Source organism: Syngnathus leptorhynchus, chromosome 8 (genome assembly GCF_054491065.1).
Source record: "Syngnathus leptorhynchus isolate UIUO chromosome 8, UIUO_Slep, whole genome shotgun sequence".
NCBI lineage: Eukaryota > Metazoa > Chordata > Actinopteri > Syngnathiformes > Syngnathidae > Syngnathus > Syngnathus leptorhynchus.
In genome coordinates this window covers 10781090-10797444 of record NC_141202.1, presented here as the reverse complement: position 1 = coordinate 10797444, position 16355 = coordinate 10781090, and the positions used below count along the sequence as shown (strand labels likewise).

At 46.4% G+C, this 16355-nt stretch overlaps 3 protein-coding genes across 3 annotated transcripts; 1 reads left to right on the top strand and 2 right to left on the bottom strand.

Moving 5' to 3' along the window:
- Window positions 1–616: 616 nt before the first annotated feature.
- shisa7a (shisa family member 7a) lies at window positions 617–5014 on the bottom strand. Its single transcript, XM_085919047.1, has 5 exons — window positions 4314–5014; window positions 3672–3826; window positions 3211–3276; window positions 1753–1938; window positions 617–1626 (listed from the first exon to the last, which is right to left on the bottom strand). Exons 1-5 carry the CDS (start codon window positions 5012–5014, stop codon window positions 617–619), a joined length of 2118 nt encoding a protein of 705 aa, XP_085775173.1.
- Window positions 5015–11015: 6001 nt separating this feature from the next.
- Window positions 11016–13251, bottom strand: ube2s (ubiquitin-conjugating enzyme E2S). Its single transcript, XM_085918673.1, has 4 exons — window positions 13045–13251; window positions 11984–12131; window positions 11643–11833; window positions 11016–11563 (listed from the first exon to the last, which is right to left on the bottom strand). The coding sequence occupies exons 1-4, from the start codon at window positions 13045–13047 to the stop codon at window positions 11198–11200; spliced, it is 708 nt and encodes a 235-aa protein (XP_085774799.1). The 5' UTR covers window positions 13048–13251; the 3' UTR covers window positions 11016–11197.
- A 947-nt stretch (window positions 13252–14198) lies between these two features.
- josd2 (Josephin domain containing 2) lies at window positions 14199–16254 on the top strand. The gene is made up of 4 exons (XM_085917767.1): window positions 14199–14646; window positions 15333–15458; window positions 15538–15735; window positions 15979–16254. Exons 1-4 carry the CDS (start codon window positions 14525–14527, stop codon window positions 16106–16108), a joined length of 576 nt encoding a protein of 191 aa, XP_085773893.1. The 5' UTR covers window positions 14199–14524; the 3' UTR covers window positions 16109–16254.
- Window positions 16255–16355: the final 101 nt, after the last annotated feature.

Below are 16355 nucleotides of genomic sequence, written 5' to 3'. Positions count from 1 at the left end.
GATAGCCTAAATACGCTACTCTCAAAAAGGGAAGGAATATTTGTCTTTTTCGGGTGGGATTTTAGGATGAACATAAAATGAGCGGTTAGCCTTAAAAGGGTAACTTAATATTACCGGAAATTGTATCATTCTTTTGGGATGCAAGCATCGTTAAGATGTTTTTGTTCAAAGACTCCTAAGCAAACACAATATTTGTCTTTTGGAGTTTTTCTCATGGCATCTGGGTGCAAAGAAAAAAATGTGAGTTGAGTAATTTCATTGTGATAAAAGTCATCCTTTGCTGCCATCTTGCGGCATTTATAGCCATTTCCAATCCCTTTAAAGGAAGCAATGAGGAAATGTAGAAAAATTACACCTGCTGTTGCAGTTTAGCTCATTTTTTTCGGGAACAGTAAATGCTGCAAAAACTTGGAGTTTGAATTAAGTCCACCTGTAAAGGTGTGAGAACATTTCCTCAACAGTCACCGCAAATCCCGAACTTTTTGGGAGTAGCGTATGTTATACTGTAAGAATATTCTCTGTTTCTGGCAGCTGTGAATCTCTAGGTTAAATGCAGACGGGCGCTCTGGTCCCGCGGCGAGGGTTGAGCGCTCGCTACGTTAGGCACAATGCCCCCTCACACTGTCACCTCATTTTTGCTCCCTGTTCTGATCCCCTGACTTCCGCCGCCCCCGCCGCCCCCGCTCCCCCCGGACCCGCTGCCGGGGCCTCCGCCACCCGGGATGAAATGCAGCTGCTCAATGGTGTTCTGTCGTTTGCTCGCGAAAGCCATCCTGCGGGCGTTGTGGCCCCCTAGCGTTCCCGTTCCCATGACAACGCCCGCCCCAGGCGCCTCCCCCGCCCAGCCCATGCCCCCGCTGATGTGGCCGGTCATGCCCGGGTTCCTCTCCTGCTCTCTGCCGGACGTCGGGTGAGAGTTCATCTTGATCATGTGGTGTCGGTCCAGGGAGGGGGTGGCGCACACGTTCTGCTGGGACTGGGCCTTCTGCTGGCGGGGCAGGGTGGGGACACCCCCTCCCGGGTGAGCGTACGGATCCATGACCCCCATCCCACCCATCCTCTCCTCCAAGTGGTCTGGAGACATGAGCAGCCGGTCCTGTCTCTCCTGTCTGTCGTGTCTCTCGTGTCTCTCCTGCCTGTCTTGCCTGTCTTGTCTGTCCTGCCTGTCCTGCCTGTCCTGCCTGTCCTGCCTGTCTTGGGTCTTGCGAGTGAGGGTCTGTGTGTTGGAGTTCTTACCGGAGGCAGCCATGGCTTTGTAGTACTGGTGCTGCTGGTTCTTGGAAAGACGGGACAAGGTTCCCGTGTTGCCGGGGACGTCGCCCATGTTGAGCAGCTGGTCGGTGGACTTGACCTTCCTGGGTTTGGAGAGGGTGTCGTAGTTGGGGTTGTACTGGGGCTCCGGGGGGTCCAAGGGGTAAGGGTTGGGAGTTGGGGAGGCGGGCATGCCGGACGGCGGCGGCGGAATCCAGGGACGGGCCGCGTGCCTGGGCAGCGTTCCTCTCCCGCTGAGCGTGTAGTCCCCACCCCAGTGGAGGTGGTGCTGGGAGGACTGAAGGGCCGGTTGAGCGGTGTGCGGGCGCCGCTTGGTGGTGCAGTAACCAGATGAGTACTCATCCAAACCTTTTTCTGAAAGCCAAACGACATTTCTCAATTGTTTATCGGCACAAGCATCTCTGACGGGTTATTAGAGCTTCACCGAGCAAAGGGGTCGGCGGAACGTTTGTCCTCACCTCTGGGGGTGGCAGCACTTACCGAGCCGTTTGAGCGAAGAGTATCGGTTGAGTTCGGGCTTGGTGGCGCTCTCGTAGGAGGGTGGCAGCTGAGCCAGGTTGTGCAGGGAGTGGTGGAAGGCAGGCTGGGATTTGGTGTTGTTGTGTTTATTGGACAGCAAGGTGCCCCCCGCCGCCAGCTGAGCATTGTTCATCCGGGGGGTGCGTTCTGCAAGAAGCCATGGGTGGGTGTTAAATGAGATGTACTCCTCCGGGTACAAGAAAAGAATGTAAATTTTTTGGGGGGCAAGTGATGGCGCACAATAAAATCATCTGGATCCAGACTATACATTCCCTTTAAAAAAAATTTGAGGCTAGAGGCCATCAGTTTCAAAAAGATTATTAACCCCCGGAATCAAGGATACGTTTATGAACGTGATTACTTTGATTGTATATTGTCAGTGTACATGTTCCTGCTGTCATGGAACGGAAATGGAGCAGGTCGACCAAATGCAGCTTGGACCAAGGGAGTCAGAAGGGAAGATGAGGGGGAACAGATCGGAACTGGCAAACTAATATCGGAACTGGTTGAAGGAACTGGCAAACTAATATAACAGCCTAACAAAATAGTGACTCTGAGTCCGAAGACTGTTTCAGCAGTGGGAGCGTGGTCTCTGATGATAGCGGGTCCGACATTGTTGGCAATGTTGGCACGAGGCCCGGCGATGCCGCGGGTCTGGTGACGCTGGCCGCGAGTCCTGATTGAGCTGGGACAAGGTCTGGCAACGGCCACGGGTCCGACGTTGCTGGCACAAAGTCCGGCAACGGCCGTGGGTCCGGCGACGCTGGGGTGGGGCCCGATGGCGGCCAAGAGTCTGATGGTGCCAGAAGGAACTCCGATGGCGACCGCAGGTTCGGCATCGATGGAGCGAAGTCCGACGGCGGCCGCGGAGCCGATGAGGCTGGAACAAGCTCCGACGACGGACGTGGATCGAGCATCGCGGGCGGGAACTGGTGGTGGAGGATGGTCCAGGCGCTGAAGTGTTTAACTTAATGACTGCTGAGGTGCTTTTTGGGCCTTATCAATTTTTTTGCTCCCTTGCGGATCGTTCTTGATTCTTGTCCATTGTCTGTAGTCTTGTCTCGGTCTTTTTCTGTTTGCCATCCCTGTCGGTCAGTCAGTCCTGTTGGTGTTTTGTCAGGCTCTTATATTAGTTTGCCAGTTCCTGTCTGTCTGTTTCCCCTCATCTTCCCTTCCAACTCCCTTTTCCATCAATAAACCCTGGTCCAAGCTGCGTTTGGTCACCCTGCTCCATTCCGCTCCGTGACAGAATAATCCGACAGGGAGTGACACGCAGACAGGACTTAAATACGAGGCAGGTGCGATTACAGTGATCGTGGACATACACATGAGGGGAGGGGTGAGTACACAGAGACAGAAACCATGACAACATAGACACATAGTAAGACGAGTCGTGCCAGTTGCAAGTGCGGAACTCACCAATAGTCGCAGTGTGTTTGGGGCTAGAGCCTGACGTGTGGATAAAATTGTGCTGCAGGTTACCCACTGTAATTAAAAGAACAGAAAGGCTCATAATCAGCTCGCAGCTCAAGCACACTCGACACCCTTTTAATATGTTTTTCGAGTGACTGTCTCATGAATAGCAAACTAGAAGTTTTAATAATTAGCGTTGCAAACCCTTGCTTGTTGGGAAAAAAAAAGTGTAGTTGTATTTTACAATACTACACTGGATTTTTAATTTAAAAAAAAATAACAGTCCATCTGCACACGCACAGTTTGAGTATCTATCTTACAATTTAGTACTCCTGTAAAAAAAAAAAAAAAAAGGTCATTAAAAAACAAAGCGAGTGTTGGCCTACGCTTTGTTAAAAAGCACTCATTCGCACATTCCAGACAGTCATGTCGTGGGTTTGCGCTATTTTTATGCTCGACACCCTCACATCTGTTGTCCTTGCTCGGCGGTCCTGGAGCGTAGAGGTTTTTTGGCGCTCTCCCCAGCGTCCCCTGGCCATCTCCCATGGTCAGGGCCACGCTGTTGTTTCTCTCGTCCTGCTGCACCGGACTGGACTGATGCCGCAACATGTCCACCAAGGCTCTACGGTGGGTCGGAGAGAGAGAGAGGGGGGTCATAATAGAAATGAGTTTGAACATGATTACCTTTCCTGGCTCGAGCAGGACATAAAATGTCGGCTATATGCGTCGAAACAGTATTTTGTCAATATCGTCGGTTCGACACGGTGCAGCATATGAGCCGAAAGGCCCCGAGGAGTTTTGCGGCAGCCTCTTGCACTTTTCCAGCTGATGACTAAGAGAATGATTGTAAAGCCAGAATGATGAATCTGGGCCATTCATTGAGTCCTGAAAACCTCATTTCTTCACATCATTCATACGCCGATGTGTGGGATTAGCCCGAGGTGGCAAGAGTACTCACACTCCGTACCCCAAATCTCAAACATTCCAGCTAACAACCACTTTGGACTTTATTTATCTCTGTTTAGGTTGGAAAAAAGCCACAAGCCTAATTTAACTTGTCAAAAATGAAGAGTTAGATAAATTTTCCCAAAATCCGGAAAACTGCTGACCTTGGCATATTGAGGTCCCTCTGGATGGCTTCGTGCTGGACCTTGTTGAAGACCACCTTGATACCCACAGCCACGGCCACCATGAACACCACCACGCCTCCGATCACGAAGCCCGTGTTGTGGCTCTGCTGCTTGAGAGGGTCGAAATCCGGGTCGGGGCCGAGGTCCTCTTCGATGACCAGGGCGTTGGACTCTGTCTTGGCCCAGGCGGGCGAGTCGTAGTTCTTGCAGCTGTCCTGCTCCAGCTGCCGGTTTCGATCGGGGCAGCAGAAGCGGTAGTGGCACGTCCCGCAGCAGTAGATGAACATGTCCTTGGTGCAGTTGAAGGAGTTGTCAAAGTGTCCCATCACGTCGTAGTAACCCTGACATACGTCCATCCACACGTCGATGAGGCGCGGGGCCACCTGGGCGGCGCCAAGGGGCGGGGCCAGTGCCTCGGATGATGTCACATTTTTGGGGAACATCATTTGGGCCATGGGCTTAGGGGGCGCCTCCAGGACTCCCTCTGGGGGGCTTTCAGGAACTTTCTCAGGGACTCTAGGCCGACTCCTTAGGGCGGCCGGCCTCAGATTATTGGACTGCGGGATGGAGGGGCCGGGCTGGGTAGAAAACGCGGCAGAAGACGGGACGACATCCTCCCCGGTGGCGTGCGTGAGAAGGGAGAGCAGCGCCAGAATGCGGAGATTGGCTGTGGGCGTCATTTTTACATGACGATTGGAACGGCGCTTTTGTTGTGCAGGTTTTAGTTCACCAGCTGATTCCAAAAGCGTAGCTGTGAATATTCAACAACAGCAGCTTCATTCAGAAAAGCCGGCGAGATCAAAATTGGCCGAGGAAAGAAAAAAAAGAAACCCACTCTTAACTGGTAGCTTCGATTTCAGATAGCTGCACATGAAATTTGTCGCAATGCTTTACGGATATTAGGCAATCCTTTACATTCCTTGTACTGATGGCGGCACTTGAGCAGCGATATTTTTTGTCGTATCGATCGTATGTAAATGTAAACGTTATCATCTGCTTTGTTCCGTAAATACGGTATGGCACATTCAAAAGTAGGCACTCGTTTAGATATCTCATCGGCACATTGTAAACACCGACTGTCACTCACTCGGTGACTTAAGGGGAGCCCGCGGGAGACTCCCCCCGTCGTACTAAATCTTCCTCGGGCATTTCTATAGCTGCACTTTTTATCTCTTGCTTTTTATTCCGGCATCGGATTGGCAAGTATCGGCGCTGGCCTGGCACAAGCTGTGACTGTGATGGGGTGCTGGTGGGTGATAATGAGGGAGCTTTTAAGTGTGAGGAGAAGGAGGAGGAGGCCGCTAGCGCTGGAAATTAGGAGTAAGCACAAACCGAGGAAATGGCTCCCCGCCTGCGAGAGACATTGCGAGCGACGACTTGTGCCGTTCTTCCGAGCTCCAAATTGCCAGTCCCATTTAAACTGGGGTGACTAATTAAGCGTGTGATGAATGACGGCTCCTGTCCAAAAAAAAAAAATCAAAAGGGAAGAAAAATTATCCCTGATTTGTCACTGGGAAGTGGGTTCAAAGAATATCACTTTTGTGGAGAAATATGTAAATGCCTGAAAGTTATTGTGTTGGAGGTGCCGGCAAATAATGAGACGGTGGCAGATTCGTCTGTGACTGGAGAAAAAAATATAATTACATGTAATTTAGAAAAATGTGCGGCAGAGAATGGAGGCACATATGGATGGGCGAGGCGGCGGGGAGGGTGGGCTCCTGCAAGCTTTTGAGGGGGTGGGTTTGGTAAAGGGGGGGGCTCGGGGCCAAAAAAGACCAAGGGACCTCTCGCTCCAAGGGAGTCCGCTGGAATACAAACAAGAGATGAAGTGATTAGTGGCAAGGTAAATCGAGGAAAAGTGAGCCAGGGAAGGGATTGAAAGAAGCACAAAGAGAGGCGAGGAGGAAGAGCCAGAGGTATAGGAGAAGAGACGACCATGAGTGGGAGGGCGGCATGTGGGTGGCTGGCTACACAATCAAGTACATTTCTCCCAGCACTTAGCGCCACAACACACACACACACACACACACAACAACATTAGGACACATGTAGATAGCCAAATAAAGGCCACTGTGTTTGTGCAGTAAAGAGAAAGGCCATTCCTAAACATCTCTTTACAGTCAGCCTTTCCGCTCTACTATGGGGAGAGATTTGTGTCAAAATGATTCACACTAATATATTCGCAATTAATATTTGTTATTCAGATACGTAAGGACATCCGCAATTTACATCTTTTTATGTTCATGTTATCATTGATGCAAAATTGGTTTCAATTTTTTTAATCACACACACACACACTAGCACACACACACACACACACACAAGCGGGAATCGAACTCATGGTGCCTGAACACGAGACAGGCAACTGTCTCACTACATCAACCATCCCCAGTGATTGGATAAAGATGACCAATGACGTCATTGATAGGTAAATCTTATTCACCTAAGGACTGTGCTGCCTTTGTAAATGATACAATGTTTCTCGGGAAAACGAGTGTTCATCTAATTTAACACGTCAGGAAACAAAGTCCAAGACTAATTTGTTTGCTACCTGTTGTTTTGACTTTCTTCGTCAGCAGCTAAATGTAGAAGCAGAAAAATAACTTCTGGCTTCAAGGAAAGGTAAGCTTGAGGGGGGGGGGGGGAAATACGATCGTGCGTTGTTTCATGATTTTTGGTGAATAAACAAAGAATAAAATATTACATAAAGGCTTATTGGCCGTTTTCCCATTTCCAATTTGAATATAACAATAAATGGCGCGTTCCTGTTAAACGGAGACAGCAACAGCGTCTTCTAGCGGACAAAAGGGGGACAGGCCTTTCGACACTGATCTTGAAACAGCGTGACGATTGTCTCACTAAAAATAAACAACAAAATTTATTAATCACTTAAAAAAAAGCCTATGCCAGTTGATCCACCAACACACATTCAATATTTCACAAACAGAATTGAATATTTGGCTATAATAATTTATAATAAATGCTCACACAACATCAAACATGTGAATTGTGGATAATATGTGAATAATTTTGAGACAAATCTCTCCCCATATCCTTCCTTTCTTTCTGCCTTTCTCTCGCTTTCTCTCAGAATCCATGCGTGGGTTGAGGCAGCTAACTCTCTCAGAATAGCACTGCAGCGCTGTCTGTGATGGAGAAGGGAAAGGAAGCAAACACAATCGGAACCCACTGCTAAAACAAATGGTTGAAAAGGCTTTTTTTTTGGTAAGAGTATTCAACTTAAAATTAACACTTATCACAAGTTCGTCTTTGTGTGATTTATAAGATGGACCCCATTTTAATCCACAAAGCATCACTTGGCCAGCGGCCTCCAGCAAAAGCACACTGTGCCACTGAGGCATTGCAGCAAGGGGGCGGGAGGAGGAAAAAAAAGGGGGGGGGGTGAATGGCACACATTGACAAGTGTGAACATGCATACTTACGAGAAACCACTGGGAGGAGGACACAAAAAATAAGATAAAAACAACCAAAAAGGAATAAACATGCAAAAAAAACGACCCTGCGTAGGTGCGCCACACCCGCCGAGCGTTACTTTGGCGCGAGTGCGTTGCAACAGGTGTTTGTCGGGAAATGAGAAAATGCATCGAGGAAAAAAAAAACAACCATGGGGAGATAAAAAAAAAAAAAACACGACTGCGTGACATAGGCTACTTAATTAAAAAACACAGCAGCGTGGCTTTTTCTTTTTTTTTTTCAAATTCATTATTTTTTTGCTGCTGCGCAATGAGTGACTGACGTGCACATCGATTTAACCCCCCCCCCCGCACCGACACATTAATTAGTTGTAACTTGTAACGGAGAAATGGACATGACTTGCATGTAGCTGTGGGGCTGCTTGCTTGCTTTCTTGCTTTCTTGCTTGCTTGCTGCTGAGAGTGCGTGGGTGTATCCTCGCCGGTGTATGTCTGCTTCTTCCCGAGCGCTGCTAATATCATTATTCTCATTATGTGCGTGCACTTGCGCTAATTTGCTTCGGTATTATATCTATTTTTTTTTATAACAATTCAAACAAACGTTGTGCAGAAGTAGCATGTACGTGACTGTCCAAAAAAAAAAAAAAAAAGTGATGCAGCAGATAAAACCTGACAAACTCACAGATACATGCGCTTTGATTTGAAATGTTTTTTTTTTTATGTTAAGTGTCGTGTCTTACCTGTGCGCTGCTGTACGAGGTTTGTCGCCGGAGTCTGCGCACTCAACCTCCGCGTCTCTCACTCAGACAGGCAGCCTGTTCTTTATTAGACCTGCACTTGATCCGGATCCTGGAATCCCGGATCCTGGATCTGGACCAGCTGTTTTTCTTTTTTCTTTTTCTTCCTTGTGTTGTTTAGTTAGAACGAACAAGTGTCGCAGGTCTCCATCGTCGTCGTTCTTGATAAATCCACGCACACGCACGACATATAGGGAAGAGGAGGGGGGGGGGGGACGTTGGGGTGTGTGGCTTACTAGGGGGAGGGTGGGTCAGCAGCACCACTAGACGAGATGTTCTGAGATGTTCTCACGCGTCAGCTGGAACATTCCGATTCAGAAGAAAACCACAGCGGGGTTCACGATGCAACTTTTGTAGAATAGAATAGCAGGCGTGATTCTCGGCGAGATGCTGCCGCTGCAACTGCTTGTGATTGGACCCTGCCTGACGATGATGATGATGATGAGACCCTCAACTCCCCTCCGAGCTGATTAGGAGCCTTCTCATCCCTCCTGTTTTAATCACGGAAAAAGTGCGAGCCCAACCCAGAAAGCAGAAACGGCAAAGAAGTTTAATTGAAGCGGCAGCCGGCAGAAGCGTGATCAGCCTCTGGTGAATGTGCAAGGGGGGGGGGGGGGGGGGAGAGAGAAGATGAGGAGGGGGGAGAGGAGCCATAGAAACATGGTTGCCAAGGCAACAGTGTCATTATGTTGGTGGCAATTATGAAAGCGATGAAACCAGAGGAGGGAGGGGGAGAAGATTGGCGCAAAAAAAAAGCTTGAATACTCCAGTCACTTGCACGGGTGAATTATCAGGATACTTTTGGATGGAAAAAATGTGTGCTGTTGGGGGGGGGGGGGGGTCATGGTGTGTTGCATATGGTCTTCATATATGACGCATGAATGAAAGTGATTTTGCATTCTCCCTCAATGCATTTGTTGTTGCGAAGATGCAAGGACGAGCTCAACATAAATGTTAGGCAGAGCGGTGCCCTAGTCTGTCTTTGCAGTTATGAGATTAGCGCTTACAATTTTCCCTTCGGGGGCCCATATTGTACTAATTAGGGTCAGAGGTCAACTGTGACTTATCTCAGCTGACTTTGGGTTGTTTATTTGGTGTACAGTTGTTTCATGGACACCAATAATGCTAACATTAGCGCTATCTGTTATTGAATGATGACGTCACGATGCATATTTTTTTGAAGAAGAATTGTGCTATTAAAGCAGGATGTTTGCCAGAAGAGTAAAAAAAAGGTGTTGTGTTACGATTTTTTTTTTGGGGGGGGGGGATAATTACCTGTATGTCAGGCAGCTATTTCCACACAAGTGGGTGGGAGGCCGGTGCAGGCCGTCATTAGATGCGCTCCAGTGACGCTCTACAGGGTACGCTTTTCCACTCACTGCTCCGCATGCAATTACTGGCTAGCTCATAATGCTTATTCCATCAGCGCAGAACAAGAGACCACTATAAACAAATTGAACGGTGACAGGCTGCATGTACGCTCGTTCGGTCAGAAAAGAAGCAGAGGACGGTAATTGCGCTTTTGATTGGCTCGGTCAAACACAGGTGACCAAAGCATGAAAAACAAGCGTTGGTGTGATCAATCAAATCCACACGGAAACATGATGCAGGTGTGCCCCCCCCCTAAAAAAAAAAGTGGTGGGCCGGGCTTTGAATTTGACACCTGTGATTTAGTCTTCAATGAAACCTACGCAGAAGCAAAGATGGGGCAAACAAAAAAAATCAAAGACTCCAAAAAGGGTGGAGCTAAGATTCAAACCTCAGAACTGAAGCAGATGCTGCAGCTCCAGTCCCTGACAAAATCCAAACAGCTACATTTCTTCACATCTTATTCATTAAAATGTCAAACTTGTCTAAAAAGTCTCACCCCTGTCGTTTGTTCATGCAGCCATTTTTTCTTAAGAATCTTTCCCATCCAATTGTTAATATTTCCTCAGGAAGGCCTGATGAGACAGAAAAGCAGCCTGCAGGTGAGGAAACTATTTTGTATATAAAATGTCCTAGGAGGACTGATTACTTTTGAATATACATTAATTCTAATCAGGCACAATTGTTCCAATCCGATATTTGATGAGTACAACTGGACAAAGGTTGACACTTTGTTATGATGATTCCAATCATAAACTTGTGTTATTATTATATGTCATTGTGGCAACGTGCGCACATTCTCATCAGAGCATTTCGAGATTTTTGAAAAGTGCAAATCCTGTTTTGGACTAAACAAGGCCTTGAGCAACCTTAGCCTCTGCCCTGGTTTGCTTCAGCAATGGCGAGGTTTTGCAAGCATCATCACAGAGAGGAAATCAAACAGAGAACGCTTCTGAGATGTTGCAGATTTAAATCTGCTTGTTTGCAAGTGGTCTTGAGTAGATTAAGGGAGGGGGGGGGGGGTGTTGTGATGATTCTCGCAATGTGTCTTATTGTGCGTTGTTCTTAAAAGCGCAGAAAGGCATTATCCATTACCATTTTAATTCTGAATTTAATTCTGACAGGTCAAACGCTACAGTACAAAGTGGACAGTCTGGATTGTGGTGGTCAAAAAGGAAAACAACTTTAAAAGAACAACTTGGATCTCTGTATTTACACCCTTGCACACACGCACACGCACACACGCAAACCGGAAAATGTTGCATTAAAGTCGCCTCAATGCACGCTTTTTATCGGCTTTCTTTTTCACTGCTATGCTATTCATGGCGCTACTACTACTGCCGCTAGCGGTCGTGCTGGGTCCACTGGCGCCATTTCCGAGAGCGGCGGGCACGGCCGCCGAGCTGACTCCCGCCCGCTTGCCGAGGTCTCCCGCGTGCTTCTTGGGCTGCGGCCCGTCGATGGGGTCCTGCGAGGCTCCCGAGGAGCCGCCGGGCCCCGTCATGGCGTGGATTTCAGTGAGGAGGCGGGCTCGTGCCTCGTATTCTGTGTAGTCCTCCAGGAGCAGGCGGCCCGCCTCCTCGTTGAGAGCCGACTCGGGGTTTGGGTGGATGAGGAGACACTTGATTGTCTGTGGGAAACGAGGTGGTGTCCATTAGAGAGCGCGCCAGGAGAGAAGCTAAAGAAAAGACGGGACGGAGCAATCTTACGAGTAAGACGTGTCTGAGGCCGAGTTCTGCCTTCCAGTCCCTCTTGAGGACGTTGACACAGATCTCGCCTTTGTGGCCCACGTTGGGGTGGAAAATTTTGGTCAGGAAATACCCCTTGGGTGGAACAGCAGGGAAGTCCTTGCCGAGGACCAGCCGCATTCGGAACACGCCGCCGGCAAATGGGGTTCCCTCTGCCGCCGCGCAAACAAGCACAAAGCCGACCGCTTATTAAGCATTACCAGCAGAAAAAAAAATGCAGACTCCCCATAATTGACAAATAAAAAAATCTTTGCTACTGTATTGTACTTGAGCCTTCAATATTACTATAAAAGGCCTCTTACCGGGGCCTTCTATGGCAGTGTGCAGTTCTGTTATGTCTTCATCACTGGGGTAGATCTTGATACCCTCCGGAGGGTTCGCGGCTAATGCTGATACTTCTTTGTACACCAAGCGAAGAACATGAGGGGGCAAATTCTCCACATTGGAGTTCTGTTGGAAGACAGAGAAGTTCATCAGACTTTAGCGTACAGTGTTGCTCTGCTATATAGCATATTTCTATGCTATCAGGGTCTTTGACGCCAACACTGTAAAAGCTTCGCATGAGAAAATGGAGACAGTGGTCAACCACAGCACTCACTCAGACTCGCCGACATAACGGCATCCTACAATGTATTTTCTATACCTTTTATGACTGAGACTCGCTGGTCATTTCTGTGCTTTTGTTTACATATTTCTTCAATGTTTTTATACATTTAAATCTTATAGGTGTGGAGGAGGATTAAAGTACAAGTGTAGAACGTATTCCCGTGGTAAATGTGGGATACACTGTACTGTAATCCTGCTACCGAACTAATTTAATCGTAATACAGTATGTACAGATTTTTATCGGTGCACATTTAAACACATATACAGAAAATGATGTCAATTGCAGGACATTTAACCTCGTTTAGCTATCTCCGAAAGAAAAATGCCACATGCCGTACTTATTTTACTGTCACAGATGTTGTTGAGTAGACTTAAGTTGAAATTAACCGTCAAGACGCGTTTCAATGTGACAAAGCTGTTGTCGTTTATAGACAAAAAGCTAAAGTAAACGTTTGAATGAGCCTAGTAATATCAGATTGGGGTTTAAAATGACGTCACGTTAGCTACGCTAGCGTAAAAAAAAAAGAAAAAGAAACAAACCCCGCGTATAACACTTGATGTAAGCATTTTTTCCCTCGCTGATGCACGCAGCAAACTAACAAAATAGTTCGTTGGGTTACTGAAATGACATCACTATTTGTTTAAATATGATCGAATAGGAGGAAGGAACCTCGACGACTGACGACGGCTAAACACCGAAACAAGCTAATGCTAACTAACAGCTAGCCGTACAATCGACTGCTAACGTCAGTCTTACCATTTTCAAAATTAGCTCTTTCAAGGCAGCGTGTTTTAGATTACACGATGAGGTCTTTCTGTCTATGTGGAACTAAAAAAATAATTATTTGGTAGAAACTTCTGCTCGCTAGCTCCTGCGCTTTTCTTCTTTTTTAGTTGACACAGGAACAAAAATACGTTGCTTAGTTAACCAGACCACGGCCCAATGGGATCATGACAGTAAAGTGAATAGCTTGAATTCAACCAATCGTAATGGAGATGTTCTCTACGTCATCGAAAGGAGCCCAACCATCTGTTTCGAGGGTCTAGTAGTTGTCCGTGAATGGTCCGTTTGAACGAAAGTCCACGAACAAGCCCAGAAAAAATGGAAAATGCTTCAAATTACTCGAAATAAACATTTTATGAATAATCCGATTCAAACTATATAATTAGGACAGTATGTGTTTTTGAAACAATAACGGTTTATGTTGCAAAAAAAAAACCAACCTCAAAGAAATGTAAGATGTTGAAATCTTGGTTACAAACTACCATTCAATATAGGCACTAGAGGGCGCTCCTACACAGCGGCAAAAATCTGATGAGTGTGCATCCCGGCAAAATGTAAAGTATTAAGTAAAATTGTATTTCCTTTTGCTTTTTATTTTTGTTTCTTTTTATTTTATTTTATTTTTTTTAGAATGTCAATTCACTGGACAGAACCATTGAAAGTATTAGTTGGATTGTGTTCATTATGTCTTCAGTGATAATAGCCTTTTGTTTTCTTTAAATATCTTACAGTTTCTGTCGGAAATGTTTTAAGGTAAGACCTATATATTTTGTCTGAACAAAAGAAAACAAAAGGCCATTGAAAGTGTTGCTTTGATTGGGATGAAACGGTAACCATATTATACATATATACATGAAAAAGTACTTCAAAAGAAATACTGATAATTCTGCATAATAAATAAATGACTCAGATAAAATTATTATCAGTAGAAATACGGATTCAACTCCTGCATTTAAGTTCAAAAGAAAAAGCTGCTTGAAATTTAGTTAAGTATGAAAAATGGTATGAATACTTTTTCATCTTAATTATTAATTTTACACCAAACTATACTTTTTTTTTGCAGTGGCTGGGTATGCAAAACAAACTTACAAACTGGTAAAGTTTTGTTTTGAATGAAAAGGAAAAAGTTGTTACAACAACATCAACACGAGGCACTTCCGGGTGTTCTGGATGGAGCTGTCAAGCGCGTAACACCGCCTTCTTGTTTTTGGCTGGCAATTTCTTAGTCAACAGCATATTTTCCCCGATCTCAACACACGTTGGAGAAAAAAAGCCAAAGGCTTCCACTCATTTAAAAAAAATAGTCATTAGCTTGTTGGGCGTTGGAATAGCCATGTTAGCTAGCTAACTACCTAGCTAGCTCGGCGCTGCTTATGTTGCTTGCGCCAACGCGGTTGATTTTTGTTTGGATCGGCTAGTGGAAAGATTGCCTGTTGTTATTTTTGCGAATATTATGAGCGAAGGGGAAGTGTTCCACGAGAAGCAGCGTCTGGAGTTGTGCGCCATCCACGCGCTCAACAACGTGCTGCAGGAGAGGGTGTTTACAAAGGAGACAGCCGACGAGATCTGCAAACGGTACGGCGTGAAATTATATTTTATTTATAATATCTGCGCTTGAACGTTTGCAATCAAGTGATCAAAAAGCACGATTATAAAAAAAGCCACAAATAAATCGTGAAGTAGTTTGTGTGCAACAGGGGCGCTCCTAAGAAACCTGCCACTTTGGGCGAGGTGCCACCACAGGACTAAAGTTTCATTTTCGTTTGGGTATCTCGTCCAATTACACAGTGTTGCCCTGACTTACGAGTTTTTTTTCTCCATAATCAACTCATTTAACTAATAGCTATTGGATTAAAATTTGCCATTATTGTGTCTCTTCACCCCCCCCCCCCCCCCCCCCCCTCAAAAAAAAAAAAAAGACGCACAGGAGAGTCATGCGGAAACAGCTCTTAAGTCATGTGTTGGCGACTAATCAAAATTCCAGTGTGAAAAACTAGTCACGCTCAATATATGTAGACGTCAACGTGGAGTCAAAGTGAATCTGAGAAGTGTTATTGTTCATCTGCGTTGTTTACCAGCCTGACCATCGAATTTCTGTGGTTGCTTCACATAAATGCATCTCCTCGAAATGAATCAGCTGTTTGTGACTGGCCGCATCCTGGAGGGAATCTTTGTGGATGGAAATTCACATTCCCCATGTCTGAAACCGAACTTGCTCAAGATGTAAAGATGTGGGGGTTTTTTTCTCCCCGTTTTTGAAGGTTGGCTCCTCAATGCGTGGTCAACCCACATCGCTCCGTGTTCGGTACGGGGAACTATGACGTCAACGTCATCATGGCGGCCCTACAGAGCAGGGAGCTGGTAGCTGTGTGGTGGGATAAACGCAGGTATGTGTCAGCGACAAACCTTAAAGCGACTTTTATGAAGAGCCTGGGCGTGATGTTTTTTTGTTTTTCTCCCCTACAGGACGGTTCAGAGCTTATGCATCTCCAAGGTTCAGGGCTTCATCTTGAATGTCCCTTCGTGTGTCTCACTGGGGATGCTGTCCCTGCCGCTGTTGAAGCGGCGCCACTGGCTCGCCGTACGCCAAGTCAACGGGCAGTATTACAACCTAGACTCCAAGCTGAAGAGTCCCGTGTGCATCGGAGGGGAAAAGGAACTACGGTAGGAGATCATCATTTTTATAGAATCCACTTAGATTACAATATTTGTTGAACAACATTAAAATATAAATAAAACACACTCAGCAAAGATGCAGATTAATAAAACACTGGTGAAAGTTTGCAGAAAATATCTTGGAAATTTATTTTTCCCAGTTTTTCCATAGGTTGACACGGCAACACATAAAAGCTGAAATCTGATTGGATGAAAAATGTACTCACGTGCACTCTGTGCTCGCTCTCACAGAACTTTTCTCAGCGAGCAGCTCTCTCAAGACATAGCGGAGATGCTGCTGGTGGTGACACGGGAGGTAGAGGAGGATGGCTCCTGGCTGAACCCCGACCCCGCCGGTGAAGGGGCGAACAGTGCGGCGTGAGAGCAAAACAAAGGACTTTCTTTTTCTTTTCTTTTTTTTAACACACCTCATGGCAGCAAAGTCTTCAGGGAACAAACATTTAACGACCACACGCGCCAAAGAGAAGCTCGTTTGGAAAGCCTTTGAACATTTAGTCCATTTTCTTGATATCCAGTTTAAAGGCAACTAGTGCGCCCTTTGACCTCACTAAGACATAAATAGTCGAATGACTAACCAAAGAGCGTAATTCTAGGAAATAAATCTGATG

What these genes read in the sequence shown, in the direction of transcription:
- josd2 (XM_085917767.1), top strand. Translation starts at nt 14,525, where the DNA reads ATGAGCGAAGGGGAAGTGTTCCACGAGAAGCAGCGTCTGGAGTTGTGC. An exon ending in GTGTGGTGGGATAAACGCAG is followed by an intron (nt 15,459 to 15,537) that starts GTATGTGTCAGC and finishes TCTCCCCTACAG; the next exon opens with GACGGTTCAGAGCTTATGCA. An exon ending in GGAGGGGAAAAGGAACTACG is followed by an intron (nt 15,736 to 15,978) that starts GTAGGAGATCAT and finishes TCGCTCTCACAG; the next exon opens with AACTTTTCTCAGCGAGCAGC.
- shisa7a (XM_085919047.1), bottom strand. Translation starts at nt 5,014, where the DNA reads ATGACGCCCACAGCCAATCTCCGCATTCTGGCGCTGCTCTCCCTTCTC. An exon ending in GCCGAGCAAGGACAACAGAT is followed by an intron (nt 3,277 to 3,671) that starts GTGAGGGTGTCG and finishes TTTTAATTACAG; the next exon opens with TGGGTAACCTGCAGCACAAT. An exon ending in CAAACACACTGCGACTATTG is followed by an intron (nt 1,939 to 3,210) that starts GTGAGTTCCGCA and finishes GGCTTCTTGCAG; the next exon opens with AACGCACCCCCCGGATGAAC.
- ube2s (XM_085918673.1), bottom strand. An exon ending in CACTGCCATAGAAGGCCCCG is followed by an intron (nt 11,834 to 11,983) that starts GTAAGAGGCCTT and finishes GCGCGGCGGCAG; the next exon opens with AGGGAACCCCATTTGCCGGC. An exon ending in GCCTCAGACACGTCTTACTC is followed by an intron (nt 11,564 to 11,642) that starts GTAAGATTGCTC and finishes CGTTTCCCACAG; the next exon opens with ACAATCAAGTGTCTCCTCAT.